At 47.0% G+C, this 14,687-nt stretch overlaps 1 protein-coding gene across 2 annotated transcripts; it reads right to left on the bottom strand.

Annotated features, from left to right (window-relative positions):
* Positions 1 to 9,258: 9,258 nt before the first annotated feature.
* Positions 9,259 to 14,311, bottom strand: DKK1 (dickkopf Wnt signaling pathway inhibitor 1). 2 transcript variants are annotated; one of them, XM_078391348.1, is made up of 5 exons: positions 14,068 to 14,311; positions 12,129 to 13,642; positions 11,794 to 11,959; positions 10,591 to 10,728; positions 9,259 to 9,874 (listed from the first exon to the last, which is right to left on the bottom strand). In XM_078391348.1, the coding sequence occupies exons 2-5, from the start codon at positions 12,348 to 12,350 to the stop codon at positions 9,624 to 9,626; spliced, it is 777 nt and encodes a 258-aa protein (XP_078247474.1). In that variant the 5' UTR covers positions 12,351 to 13,642; positions 14,068 to 14,311; the 3' UTR covers positions 9,259 to 9,623. The 2 variants fall into 2 exon arrangements, with proteins under 2 accessions (XP_078247474.1, XP_078247475.1); XM_078391349.1 differs by having other exon boundaries at positions 11,794 to 11,956; positions 14,068 to 14,308.
* Between the last annotated feature and the right edge of the window lie 376 nt (positions 14,312 to 14,687).

The following is a 14,687-nucleotide window of genomic DNA, read 5'->3' as shown; positions in this document are numbered from 1 at the left end:
CCCATTGAATTCACTGGGCTGACTTCTGAACAAACACGAATAGGATTGGAGCTTTTGAACAGCACTTTTTTGGATCTCCTAGATTAGAATCTCTCAGCTGGTGTTACCAAGCTGTGTGTAGGATCAGAAGAGGACCAAAGCCTTCTTCATTCTCCCACATAGATGCTACACACAATGGTGCGTATTCAGTGAATTCTGTACTTCGTTATAACTCAACACAAGTTCTGAAGATGAACAGCCTGAAAGTCTGAAAGGGAGAAGAACATTAGACTTTTATCCAGATGCTATCATGCTGCAACCAAAGACATCTGTGGGATAAAATCATCACACCCCCACATATACCTGCAGCATTTTCCTACTAGCTGTTATGAAACATGGATAACTGAACGTTTGTTCATTTGTTCCTCCTGCTACTTATTTTTCTTTCCATTTCCATGCCAGTTTTCCAGTAATAATTAGCGTTCAGGGTGGCTTGTGTGTGTGTGATGTGCTGTCAAGTCAGAACCAACATATAACAGGGATGTTGGCAAGTCTTTGGGTCCAAGTTCCAACTCTGAATCCAAATCTTTGGTACCGAGTCCCGAGCCTGAAGCCCCATGTCTGAGTCCCTATTCAAAATAAGCTATTTTCCCCAGAAAAAAAGAGAGGAGATTGGATTCTAAGTCACAAGTTGAATCCAAGTCATGGGGGAGGGGACCAAGTTGAGTCTATGTTGAGTCACCAGTGTGTTTTAAATCCAACTTGACAGCGAGTCTCACAACTCAAGTCCCCATTCCTGACTTACAGTGACCCTAACAGGGCTTCCAAACTGAGATATTTAAAGAGTGGCCTCACCAGTTTCACACCCCATTGAGCTTCAGTGGCTGAGCAGGGATTTGAACCCCTGAATCTTAGCCCATTGCTCCATACACTATACCACAATGGGTATCCTAAGGTAGCTTATAAACTTAAACGAATAAAAATGGATAAAAATCACATTTAGCTAAAAAATAATAAAATCATAGAAACCTATTTTAGCTTCCTCCACTGCATTTAGGTATTATGAACAAAGGCTATTTATTTTTATTTTATTTTTTTGCATACAAGTCATCCCGAAGCTGTGTTCTTAAGTTTCTGTTCGAGCAAGCATCATGCTCTTACTTAAGAAGCTCAAGGATGTACAGGTGAATCTGATCTGCAGGCTTCAGTCCTGGCAACAGGCGAAAAGAGGATGTGGTTAGAAAAGGGATCACTTAATAGCTTTTCTGCCTGGAAGGAGCTGACAGTCACCACCCTTGAAATGATCTGTTTGCTTCCTTCTGTAGCAAGTGGTTTCCTGCTTCCTCTCTTCTGTTGTGTCTTCCTGGCACTCCAGCCACAGATCACTGGGAGAGGAATGGCATCTTCCCAAGACAGATAAAGGCCTGCAAAGGGAGGGGGGGCAGAGGAACCCTTCCACTTCAAGGCGGTGTCCTAACAATCACATTTCCTGCCCTTTGATTTCACCCTGACAAATGCTTGTGCAGCAAAGCCATTCGAATGAAATGAAACTGGATTCACTGGAGGAGCCTGCAAATGAAGCAGCAGCAGGGCTTCTCTGGAAAAGAATGTCAGTGTTACATAACAGCACTGATGTTACCTGTCTGTCATGGGTTTGGAGGGAAAGTTCCATCCTATGGGGAGTGGAAGGCGGGACATCAGGAGGAGGGGCTGTACTGTATAAATATGTGATGCCTGTGTGGTGAAGTGAGATGCTGAGACAGACTGTGAGACACTGGGTTGGGACGAAGCAGCAGCTGGGGAAGAAGAAGCTGTTGTGGGAGTCTGGGTGTCTGACAGGGTACTACTGTGTGTCAGAGTACCAACCTGATAAGTTCAGGTGTCTGTGGGTTAGCCAGAACTGATGGGTTCAGGGTCTGTGCTTTAAGTTAAAGGTTCTAGGTGAACCAAACTGTATGCTTGTGTGTGTGAGAATAAGCCACGTTACTTTATTTTATTCACCCGATTGTTTTATTTACCCTGTTTGTATTTAAAATAAACCTTATTCGTTTATTGTTTAAAAATCCATCCCTGGTCTGTGTGACTTATTATAGGGAATGGTTGGTGGCAGCTTAGTAACTGTGTGATAGATCCCAGTAGGTCTGGGTTTGTCACATTGATTGGTGTCCAGCGTGTGGGATACGACTGGTCCAGTTGTCCAGCGGTCCAGCAAAGCCTTGGCAAGTGTGCCCAGAGCAAGGGGGGTCTAGTCAGGGACAGTCTGAGGCGCGTAGGTAATCTTCTAGGTGTACCTCACGGGGAGGTGCACTAGTAGAAGAACGTGCCAACTGGGGAGACTTAGATTAAGGTGCTCTGAGGCAGCCTAGTTTTGGCGGGAAAAAGCTGAGGAAAATCTGCGTAGCAACAGTGAGCTAGCTTGCCAGCTGAGAGGCCCAGCAGAGGGGGGTAGGCTCTGACTCGATACTGTTGCAAATTTAGTGCTGAAGAACAGCAGCAATCTCTAGGAGAGCTGGTTCTGAGGCAAGAAGGAAAAAAAGTGGTCGTTTTATTCTGAGGCTTGACTTTTTAAAGCAGCCTGTTCTGAGGGGGGATTATGCCCTTGACTCGAAGCCAAGTAGCAGACATGAGTGAAGTGAAAGACCCCCAGATTGACCAAGGTTCTGAGGATGAATTTGGCTCAGTGCAAGGTGACAGCACAGGAGAGCAGGACCCAGAACTCAGAAAATTGCTCATAGCCCAACAGCATGAACTGAGGATGAGGCAATTGGAAAAAGAAGAAAGATTAGAGAGAGAGAAAATTGCTCTGGAAAAAGAAAGAATGGCGTTTGAATTAAGAAAACTGGAAATGATGAACCAGAACAATAATAACAATAAGGATTCTGAGGGAGGCCAATTGTCTAAGGCTGACCTGAAGAAATTCCCTGTGTACCACAAGGGAGATTGTCCTGAGGTGTTCTTTTCCTTAGTGGAAAGAGCGTTTGTGGACTTCTCAGTGAGGGAAACTGAGAAGATGACCATCATGCGATCTTTAATCAGTGGTAGCCTTGCTGAAGTTTATGCCGAGATGCCTGAGGAACTGATGAAAGATTTTGCAGAGTTCAAAAAACTGGTGTTTGCAAGACATGGGATAAATGCAGAGCAGCTGAGACAAAGATTCAGGTCCCTTACCAAGAAGCCAGAACAGACTTTTACCCAAGTGGGGGCCCAATTGGTGAGGCTGCTTGAGAAATGGCTATCGCAGGAGGGGACAGAGACCTATGAACAGCTTAAAGACTTGATAGCCCTGGAACAGTTCTATTCAGTTCTGCAGGGGGAATTGAAATTCCAGGTGAGGGAAAGGAAACCGAAATCTGTGGCAGCAGCCGCAGAAATCGCAGATTTTATCTCCCAAATAAGAAAGCCCTTGGGTGAGGGGAAATCTGTAGGTAAACCCAAAGAAACCTACAGCAAGTACTCTCAGGGACCAGGGAAAAGCCAGCAAGGGGGAGGGGCCCATGGTGAAGGGAAGCCCTCAGGCATGAAACCAAGCCCTCAGAATTTGGAGGGAAAACCGAAACAAGAGGAGAGAGAATCCAAATACACTAGAAAATGCTATTTCTGTCAGGGAAAGGGTCATCTGATCTCAGAGTGTGAGAAATTAAAGCAGCTAAAAGGAATGGTGCCTCAGAATTCTAGTGGGACCAAGCCAAAAGCTGTGTTCTGTGTCCAGAAAGAGCAAAGCTCATTGTCACAGAGGGAGCCTGTTGCCATGACTACTCAGTCTGGAACAGCTACCTATGCTGATCAGGCTGAGGAAAATGGTCCTCTTGGGGAGGTAAAGCGCTGCTTGCTGGTAAAAACAGATTCTCAGTTGTTTGAGACAGCCGGGGTGGACGTAGGAATACTTGACCGTCAGTATAGGGGGCTGCGGGACACTTGTTCCCAGGTAACCCTGTGCCATCCAGATATTATTCCTAGGGAGTTTATAATCCCAAATGAGAGCATGAAGGTGGCAGGGATTGAGGGGCAGATAATCTCTCTGCCAGTAGCAGAGGTACCTGTCAACTTTCAAGGCTGGAGGGGAGATTGGCGGATAGCGATTTCATCGACTCTGCCAGCAGCCGTGCTCGTGGGAAATGACCTGGCTGAACATGTGAAACGGGTGCTAGTGATTACACGCTCACAAGCCACCACAGGGACAGTTCAGGGGGGTAATGATGAGCCAGAGACGGAAGCAGGTGGGGGAAGTTCAGAAGCTGTGGTGGAAACCTTAACCACAGACAGCAGATTTGGACAGGAGCAAAAGGCAGACGCCACTCTCCAAAAGTGTTTTGAACAGGTGACTGACGCCCAGCTAACACCTGAGACCCCAGTGAGATTTCTGGAGAAAAAGGGGATTTTATATAGAGAAACCCTGAGGAATATCTCAAAAGGGGGAGATGGGATCAGGAGTCAGCTAGTGGTACCTGAAAAGTATCGCCCCATGATCTTACAAAGGGGTCACTCTGACATGTTTGCTGCACACTTAGGAGTGAACAAAACACAGCAGAGAATCACACAGAATTTCTACTGGCCTGACATAGGGAAGCAGATCAGGGAGTTCTGTAAACAATGTGATGTGTGTCAAAGGCAGGGGAATAACCGCGACAGGACCAAAGCAAAGCTGTGCCCTTTGCCTGTGATTGACACTCCGTTCAAAGGCATAGGGGTGGATATTGTGGGACCTTTGCCCAAGGCCACAAAGAGGGGGAATAGGTTCATTCTAACAATTGTGGACCATGCCACAAGGTATCCTGAAGCCATACCCTTGACAAACATCGAAACTAACACAGTGGCCGATGCTTTGGTGGGGTACATGTCCAGGATGGGATTTGCCTCAGAGATAATCACAGATTTGGGCACATCGTTCACGTCAAAGCTCATGAAACGCTTATGGCAAATCTGTGGAATTAAGCTCAGGGAAGCCACTGCCTATCATCCTGAAAGTGATGGGGTAACTGAGAAGTTCAATGGGACTCTAATGCGCATGATTAGGGCTTTCTTGGCAGAGAATCCAAACAATTGGGACCAGAAGCTGCAATCCCTTTTGGTTGCTTATCGATCAGTGCCACAAGCCAGTACCGGGTTCAGTCCATTTGAACTTTTATTTGGGAAAGGGGTGAAGGGGCCCCTTGATTTGATCGAGCAGGGTTGGGGGCAGATCGCCCAGGGTGACCCACAAGACGTTGTGACTTACATAGACACCTTGATGAATGACCTAAGGAGAAACCTAGAGCTAGCAGCAGAGACCCTGCCAGCTCAAAAGGTCAGAAAGAAAGCTTGGGATGACCAGGAAGGCAGGGAGAGGCGCTTTAACCCAGGGGAGGAAGTGCTTTGGCCTAGGCTCTGCAGAGAGAGCAAACTGCAGCTGGGTATCCCAGAAAGAAAATACTTGGGTCACAAGGTAGGGGGAGGAATGATAAAACCCCTGGAGGACAAAATAGAAGCTGTTCGTGATTGGCCCAGACCCAACACCAAGAAAAAAGTCAAATCATTTCTTGGGTTGGTGGGCTACTACAGAAAGTTCATCCCAAGGTTTAGCGAGATTGCGGCTCCGCTGACCGATCTGACGAGGAAGAAGGCTGATGACCGCATCCCGTGGACCAGCGACTGTGAGGCGGCGTTCCAGAGGTTGAAGAAGGCGTTAATCAACTATCCTGTCCTGCGTGCTCCAGACTTCGACCGGGAGTTTATCATCTACACCGACGCGTCTAACAGCGGGGTAGGAGCAGTTCTGTGCCAGGAGGATGAGAATGGTGACCAGCATCCAGTGTCCTACCTGAGTAGGAAACTTCAAAAAGGTGAGAGACATTTGGCAACCGTGGAGAAGGAGTGTTTGGCCATAGTCTACGCGATCCAGAAGGCCAAGCCTTACATCTGGGGAAGACATTTTGTTCTGTGTACTGACCATTCACCATTACAATGGTTAAAGACAATGAAAACCCACAATAGCAAACTTATGAGGTGGGCTTTGAACTTACAGGACTATGACTTTGAAGTGAAGGTGGTCAGAGGGTCAGTGAACTGTGTTGCTGACGCCTTATCAAGAAGACCTGAAGACTGAAGACGGCGAAAGAACATGGACTATATGTATATAATGAAAACAAAAAGTTAAAATGTACCTGGTTTTGAATTTGGTTGGTATTAATAAAGGTAAATTGATGTACTGTATATGGTAAAATGTTTAAATGCATATTTGCTATGGTTAACTTGGAGTGTAAGTATATGTAAGTATTATATGGTATGTATAAATGTTGTTGTGTATTTTATGCAGGTTGTTTTTTTGGTGAAAAGCACTTTTAGCTTTCCCCCTACAAAACAACTTATAAAGAGGGGAGGTGTTACATAACAGCACTGATGTTACCTGTCTGTCATGGGTTTGGAGGGAAAGTTCCATCCTATGGGGAGTGGAAGGCGGGACATCAGGAGGAGGGGCTGTACTGTATAAATATGTGATGCCTGTGTGGTGAAGTGAGATGCTGAGACAGACTGTGAGACACTGGGTTGGGACGAAGCAGCAGCTGGGGAAGAAGAAGCTGTTGTGGGAGTCTGGGTGTCTGACAGGGTACTACTGTGTGTCAGAGTACCAACCTGATAAGTTCAGGTGTCTGTGGGTTAGCCAGAACTGATGGGTTCAGGGTCTGTGCTTTAAGTTAAAGGTTCTAGGTGAACCAAACTGTATGCTTGTGTGTGTGAGAATAAGCCACGTTACTTTATTTTATTCACCCGATTGTTTTATTTACCCTGTTTGTATTTAAAATAAACCTTATTCGTTTATTGTTTAAAAATCCATCCCTGGTCTGTGTGACTTATTATAGGGAATGGTTGGTGGCAGCTTAGTAACTGTGTGATAGATCCCAGTAGGTCTGGGTTTGTCACAGTCAGGGCTATAGAAACAAAGACCCTGAGCAGCTGTCTTCACCTTTAACATGCTGTCAAAAGCACATCCTTCCAGCCCAAGTGTCACTCAGCTGAGTCATCAGCATAAGAAGTGCCCGGGAAAGAGTGAGGGACAAGAAAGGTGGAATCCATCTGGAAGGAGGTAGTAAGATCCCCATTGAAATACTTTTTGCTAGGTTTAGAGATTTTACAAAGGCAAAGTTCAGTGATAAACTGGAAGGTGCTACCTACCTCCACATCAAACTCCATCACAATTACTTTCAATAAAAAATAAAAGAGGTTTTTTATGTTAAGTGCTGTCAAGCTGCATCCAACTTACACTTATTATATTCATTCATTCAATTAGTATCCCACTCCCATTAGCGTCACAGCACTACTCTGGGTGTGTTACAACTTGTAAAATAGAAAACAAAAATAAAAATAGAAATATTAAAAGCAGCACCCTGTTTCTCTCAAATTAAGACCTAACCTAAAAATAAGCCCTAGTATGATTTTTCATAATATAAGCCCTACCCCAAAAGTAAGCCCTAGTTAAGTGAAAGCCCACCCTCCACCCTTGTGCAGCAACCAGAAGATGACATGACTGTATTTGAATAAATTGTCGTATATGGAAAATAATAAAACATCCCCTGAAAATAAGCTCTAATGCAAGGTTTTTTTGGAGCAAGAATTAATATAAGACCATGTCTTATTTTCGGGGAAACACGGTAGCAATAATTCTTAAAAAAAACAGATGGCACTGACTAATACCAGAGTGGATGGAGGAAAAGAGGAGCGGGAAGAAGAGGAGGGGAAAGAAAAAAAAAGGGGGTGAGGAGGGAACCTGATAGCTGGGCTTGGCGCAGAAAGCAATCTTATAGCAATCCTAATAGAGTTTTCAAGGTACAAGATGTATTTAAGGAGCAGTTTTATCACTGCCAGTTGGCTGGATAGCTCAGTGGTTTAGGTATCTAGCTGTGGAGTCAGAGGTTGGGAGTTCAATTCCCCTCTGGGCCTCATGTGAGCGGAGCCAGCTTATGTGGCCTTGGGAATGGAAAATCCCTACAGTACTGAGTACTCTCTACCTAGGAAACGTTGGAAAGGGTCAGCATAAGTCAGAATTGACTTGACGGCAGATGATTATTATTTATCACTGGCGCACACACCCCTCAGTAAATCACCATGGTTGAATGGGGACTCAACCCCAGGTCTCTTGATTCCCAGCCCATCACTCTTATCTGCTACACCATGCTGGGGACAAATTAGCTGGTTAAACTATATTCTGTCTCGGTAACACAACAGCAGAAGAGAGGTTAAGAATTCAAAATTATAACAAAGCACAGGATCCCTGAAGGCCTCAGAAGAAGCTGTACTTCTACAGCTGCTATATTTTTCCAAGTTAACAAGAGGTCTTCTCACCTTAAAGAAAAACAGAAAAAGATTTGCACCATAATACACTTCTAAATTCTATTATGGCATAACAGGTTGTTGGTTCATTTTTAAGAACATATAAGGCAATTTTGTTACAGTAGGCTAGCCCTTTAAAAACCTGATCTCCAAAATAGTAAATCTGTGACCCAATGTACACACCTTATAAGTTACTTATAATAGCAGGACGTAACGAGAGCCCCCATTTATAAGGCACCCTTAAGTTCTCTAAAACTCTAAACATGTGTGATAGCATCCTGTAAGAGCCTCAAATTACAGCCCCGGTGGAACATAAAGCTATGAGGAGTGTTTAAATGTGTCTATAGGCTCTAAACCACAATTGACACAGATAAGAGTGATTATGAGTCAAGCCGCAACTTCCAGTGCTCCTATACTCGAAATGATGCTTCAGTCTAAATGTTCGAAAATGTTCACTTCTACTGTCTCATGATTCCTCTTGCTTTACCAGACTTGATAGTGATTCTTGAACTGACTTAAGTTTTAAAAGACAGCCTTAATTGTAAAGTTTCTACTATGAATAAAGAGGGGCTTCTATTAAGAAATATTCTTCCTTAGTCTTGGAAATTTATGGAATATTTGCACAATCCTACAAAAGTGTAGGACAGGCTGGGAATTGCTGTTGTCAGGTGTAACACCTGTGGCAGAGATGCCTTTAAACCTGCTCACCCGTTTTTGTCAGATTTTACTACAGTATATTATCCTGGCACACTTAGGAGTTCTAGTACTCCTCCCTGCTGTTATAATCAAAACTAAAAAGTGTAATGAGCTTTAGTTAGAATTTTCCTAGCATGCAAATATAACTCTGCGTATTTGCAATTCCCATGTTCCTACTTACATGCTCATGAGGTAACATGAGAATCAATACTGTTTTACTGGTAGCATACATTATGGTTCCAGTTATCCCAACAATTGGAAGAACTATCAGGTATCAAGTATATTCAAAAAGGAATTTTATTTTGATTTCAAAAAGGTAATAAAACCAGTGTGTACAACATGTCACAATAGACTAAGATCATGCAGCACTCCAGGAAAAATTAAAATCCTGTATCGTGTACAATTAAGTGCCACACCCGAGAATTTACAGACACAGTAATTTACTGCAATTAGTCATTTGAAAAAAAAAATAGTTCCCTAAAGAAACATGCCTCATACTCCAGTTACAGAGACGGGAGGTTGCTGGAGTACTTTGGTGTAAACTCTGCAATGGGTCAGTCCTTGGAGGTGAATTTGCATATAAAATGTCCCACACCTCATTACAGTCTCTCAAGTTCATCAGGTTTTGCAAAAGGCTTCAGCAGCTAATGTCTCTGGCAGGTATGTAACCTGGATGAGTTGTTGTTTGTGTGATCTTTCTGAAGGCGACAAGTCAATCCATCCCCACAGTTACATCGCTGGAAGATCTCTAAGCCATGAGCACCTTTCTTGCGGTGTTTCGTGCACACCTGGCCTTCCTTGAGAACAGGTTTGCAGATCTTTGACCAGAAGTGACGGGCACAGCACAGCCCTTCAGCGCAGTCTGAGGAGCGGAGGCACACAGCACCTTCTTGCCCTTAGGAAAGAAGAAAAGAGAGATTACGCATTTCCTTATCCCCAGTCCTATTCCTTTTTTCCCCTTGAGTGACAGTGTAAGAAAGGAAGACTCAGCCAATGGTTTTTCAGAACATTTCTCCTGAGAAACAGCCTCATCTTTACTACCACATTCTAGAAGAATACACAGAATCTGTAAATAAGAGTGCTTGATTCATGCGAAAGACTGGTAGGACCCACAAGTCCTGGACAGGGTAACACAAAGCCAAGTGACAGCCATCTGTAACGCGCAGGACTTGTTGTGTCAAATGCTTGGAGTGCCTTCGCGAAGAGGCTAAACGTTGCGTATAGGGAAAAGGTATGTCGTATTGAATTGAACAAGCAATGCATGGTGCTACTCAAGAGTAGGTGGCATGAGCACACCACTCATTACAAACACAACCTTGTTGGAAAGGCACACCCACCAACTGCTTGGGTGTCCAAATACTGTAGCAGAAATATGGGAATATTTCCAAGGAGCTAACATACAGCTAAATGAACTCTTAAGCATGACTTAACCATCGGCAGTGAAACTGATACCATTATTGCTTCATAAGCCCTTCCTGCATAATCTAAGGCTAGCTGCTCCACAGGCATCTGCACCAGTTGAGACCTACCATGCTTTTTCAGCTCTCAACAACTGAACCACAAAAAACGTCTCCCTACCCCATTTTTAAAAACACAGCTGTTTCCTGTTACCTTTCAAATGGTGCAGCCGAGAGGAAGATGTTGTCCTTTTAGGGTGGAAGTCTGTGGCACCATGATCAAAATTCTCCATAATGTTCTCTTCAATCTCTCCAAGATAAAAATGATCATGTTCCAGAGGTACACACATTCCTATTTTTTTGGGGGGGGGGGGGGGAAGAGACACAACAAACACACATGAACATATTTTAACAATATGCCAAGATAACACTTAAAGATAACACTTTCCAAGCTCTGTTGATTTACAGCCTGTATTTACTGCAAACCTGTATTCTATCAAAGGTTTGTGCCTCTTGTCTGGACTTTTTTTTTTATTTGTGACACTGTTAAAAGTCACTTGAGAATGTTTTGAGGCTTCTCCTAATTCTGCATTCTTCCACCTGAATGCTCGCCACCTACAACTCAAGCCGACACCCATAAAGAGAAAGCCAGGGTAGAGAAGATGACTTAAAGACTCCCAGATTTCTTTCAAAAGCTGAATTTGAAACCAAGATCCATTCTTGATCCAACTACAGTGAGAAACCCTTGAATGGAAAGACAGAAGCTCCCAAATTCTACTGTCCCCTGTGTCCAATTAAGAGGATCAGGCCAAGACCTCTCCTAAAATCCTAGACAGCCACCACCCTTGGGCGCTAGCAAGACACAACAGACTGGCTGCCAGTTCCTTAAACACGACACCATCACCTATTTCTATCATTCCCGAAGCAGCATAGGGCACCTTTCTAAAGAGACACAACCTCCCCTTCACTCCTGACTTTGCTACAGAGAGAAAGAGGGCAGGTAAAGGGGTATCCAGATGATAAGAGCAGGTGGCCAGGCAGACTTTGCTTTATTCTGGCTCCCGAGAATCTCCCTTTAGGACTGCAGCCTGCTTTTCTTTCTCAGTTCCTGCCAGGGCTCCCTTGAACCTTCCTTAGCAGGAGCACGTGAAACAAAAAGAGGCAGCGGCGCAGAAAACTTCCCCAGCCCCGAAGTATGTGTGTGTGGGGACTTCACCTCCCCCGGAGAGGATACAGGACAGCAGAACGGGGGGGGTGGGGGGGGACCATGACTTCTATCCCAAAGCTATCGATAGGTCTAACTAGCAGAGGCAAGTTGCCATCTGACAGCACCGGAGCGTCCCGGGCGCTCTTCTGCTCAGCCGAGGTGGCCCTTCGGTCCTGGGTGCGAGACCCGCGCGCAGCAAGGAAGACTCACCGTTATAGCAGTAATTGCCCGGGCAGCACATGGCGTCGCGGAAGCAGCGCTTGCGGCGTCTCCGGCAGGCCAAGCAGGCGGGGGTGCCGTGGACGCCCCCGCGGGCCGAGTTGGGGCAAAACTCTTCGATGTTGCAGTCCTCGTCGCCGGAGCACGTCGAAAACTGCTTTGGGCGGGGGGGGGGGGAACGGAAGAAGCGAAAAAGGCAGGTGAGGAGTGGCCGCCACTGCTGTTGCCGCCGCCGCCCGAGAGACCAGAAGGCCCCCGCCCCATAGACCCCCCCCGTCCCCCGCCTCGGGACCCTTTCCCGGCCCACCAGCCGGCCCCCTCCCTACCTGGTGCGGCTCGCCGGCCGGGTGCTTGCCGCCGGGCGACGCGCTCACCGACGCCACGGAGCTGTCGGGCAGCGGGATCTTGATGGCGTTGGAGTGGACGGCGTTCAGGTTGGTGTGGAAAGCCGGGCTCGCCGGCGCGGGCGCCGCTGCCTCGGCCCAACAAGAGGCGGCCGCTAGCAGTGCGACGACGCGGCAAAATCCCTTGGCGCACCCCACGAGCATCTTGTGGCGCTGAACGGCGGGCCGCGGGTTCGAATTTCCCTCCGCGACGTAGGCAGCGAGCCGCCCTAGTCCTCGACGGCAGCGGGTCCTTTAATCCTGCACGGAATGTATCCCCTCGGTTAAGCGTCCCAGTCCCTTGGCGGCCGCCCTTCGCTCTGCCTTTATGTCCCCGGGGTCCCTGGGTGTTCCCGCCCCTCGTGGGAAGGGGGGGCCCAGGACACGCCCCGGGGGCGAGAAATGGGATTACGGAGGGCTCCTCAAACCGGGAGGAAGGCTTCAGCGGCTTCCCCCCCCCCCCCCGCAAAGCCCTTTGCTCATTAGACGGCAAGGGATTTTTTTCCTCACTCTTTCCGCCTCAAGGAAGGAAGGAAGGAAGGAAGGAAGGAAGGAATCGCCGGGCTCAGCGGAGTCCGCTTTGATTTAAACGCGCACACGCGCGATTCCACCCTGACAGCAACTTCTTTTCTCTCTCTCTCCCCCCCCCACCCAGCTTCTTTAAGCTATGCTCCGACGTACGTGTCTTGGAATGAAAAAGTCTCCGCAGGAATTTTTCCGGGGGTGGGGTGATGTAGGTGCGTCTGGTTGCCTAATCCGGGCGCAGACTGCGACCCACGCCGCCACAGCGCGGTTACCTGTGCACCGTAATAACAAATCGATGCTTCATGGGGGGGAGGATAAGAGCCCCCACACACACACACTCGACATAAGTCCCATCGATGCCGATGGGAGTTATATCGGAGTAAACACTCCTAGGACCTCAACTCTCGCCGTATGTAAAGTACTACAATCTGCTCCACCCCCATTTAACTTCCACCTCACACCGTGATCTTGGGCCGACTTGGGAGTAACTACTAGCCAACACACTGTGGTTGACCTCCAATTAAAATGGAGACGAGCGGCGCTTCTGATTCTCTAGGAATCGCCCATCCCTTCCTCGTAGTCCTAGCCTATGGGTATATTTTCTACAGACAATTCAATGGGGCCCAAGAGGGGATTACTATTTCCTACTAAGTGTGCCTTGGTTTACAATCAGAATATCTTTAAAAGAGTTGGGTGAAGGGACAAGTTTTCTTCTCGGTCAACAGTGTGTTGTTACGTGTGAGGTCAACCCTATGAAAGAGAAATCCCCCAAATGTCCGCTTCACAACAGCCCTGCTCAGCTCTTGCAAACTGAAGCCTGTGGTTTCCTTTAGGGAGCCAGTCCATCTCGCGTGTGGTCTTCCTCTTTTCCTGATGCCTCCAACCTTTCCCGGCATTGTCTTTTCCAGATAATATTTGTCAGCAAAAAGTGACTGCAAATAACGCAACAGGGTTAGAAAAGCAAGAAATTAAAGCTCTCGATGAACCGAGATGCGCCACGTCCGAGTGTGTGTGTGTGTGTGTGTGTGTGTGTGTGTGTGTGTGTGTGTGTGTGTGTGTGTGTGTGTGTGTTTTACACTGGGGTGGCCCTAAGGTCAGAGGCGGCAATGCCTTTTTTGCGCCTTCTGGCATAAACGGCTTGCCGCTCGCAGCTTCAGTAAAGGGGATCGAGAAGGGGCCCGCCCGCCCCCGCCTTCCGGTTCGCTTTGTGAGGCTGTGCTGTTGGTTAGCAGAACCGAACGATGAAACGGCCCCGCGAATGGGCCACTGCTAGGTTGCTCTGGCGTTTTGACAGCTAGCCTCTCTCCCCCCCCCCCCTTTATTTTTTATTTTATTTATTTATTTGTTCCACCCTTACCTTCAGCCGGGGGAACAGATTCACAACGGGGCTCGATTTCCACATCAAAAGAGCCAGGCCAGTGGGAGCAGAGGCTTCTAATTGCTCTTTGATCGGCGATTTAATGGCGAGGAGGAGAACAGGCGATAGACTGGCATTTGTTAATTGCTGATTAGAGAGGGCCTGAGTTGCTCTGTGGAATTTGAAAAGAAAAGGAGAAAAAAAAAATTAAAGGCACGATTGACCTGGCCTCTTGCCGGCTCCTCTCACTCCCCCATGACTCTTTTTTTTTTCCTGACCAAGATTTTTTTTTTTTAATTGTCATCATTGAAGCGGCGGGTTAAGATCAAAAGAGCGCAAGCTGCCTTGAACAAGAACCATTGTCACCCTTCAAGTCCTCTCAAACCGTGGAGCTTGATTAGCTCAGGTCGATAAGGAGATCCCTCTGCCCGGCAGCTTCGCTTGGAGGCGTGAGGAGCCGCTAATTGTTCTTAGCTGCGAGCCGAGATCTTTAGCGAAGTTTGGTTCGGCCGGGAGTTCAAAGAGGGGCAACTCTAATCGGCGCTAGCCACGCGATCCACAAACCGCTCTGGTCGTCCTTTCGGTTCCGACACTGGCGGGGGCCGGTTCCTCCTTTCCAA

Source organism: Pogona vitticeps, chromosome 3 (assembly GCF_051106095.1).
Source record: "Pogona vitticeps strain Pit_001003342236 chromosome 3, PviZW2.1, whole genome shotgun sequence".
NCBI lineage: Eukaryota > Metazoa > Chordata > Lepidosauria > Squamata > Agamidae > Pogona > Pogona vitticeps.
The sequence above is the reverse complement of the archived record's forward strand: the minus strand, read 5'-3'. Positions and strand labels throughout refer to the sequence as shown.

What these genes read in the sequence shown, in the direction of transcription:
- DKK1 (XM_078391348.1), bottom strand. Translation starts at nt 12,350, where the DNA reads ATGCTCGTGGGGTGCGCCAAGGGATTTTGCCGCGTCGTCGCACTGCTA. An exon ending in CGGCCGGCGAGCCGCACCAG is followed by an intron (nt 11,960 to 12,128) that starts GTAGGGAGGGGG and finishes CCCCGCCCAAAG; the next exon opens with CAGTTTTCGACGTGCTCCGG. An exon ending in GGGCAATTACTGCTATAACG is followed by an intron (nt 10,729 to 11,793) that starts GTGAGTCTTCCT and finishes CCAAAAAAATAG; the next exon opens with GAATGTGTGTACCTCTGGAA.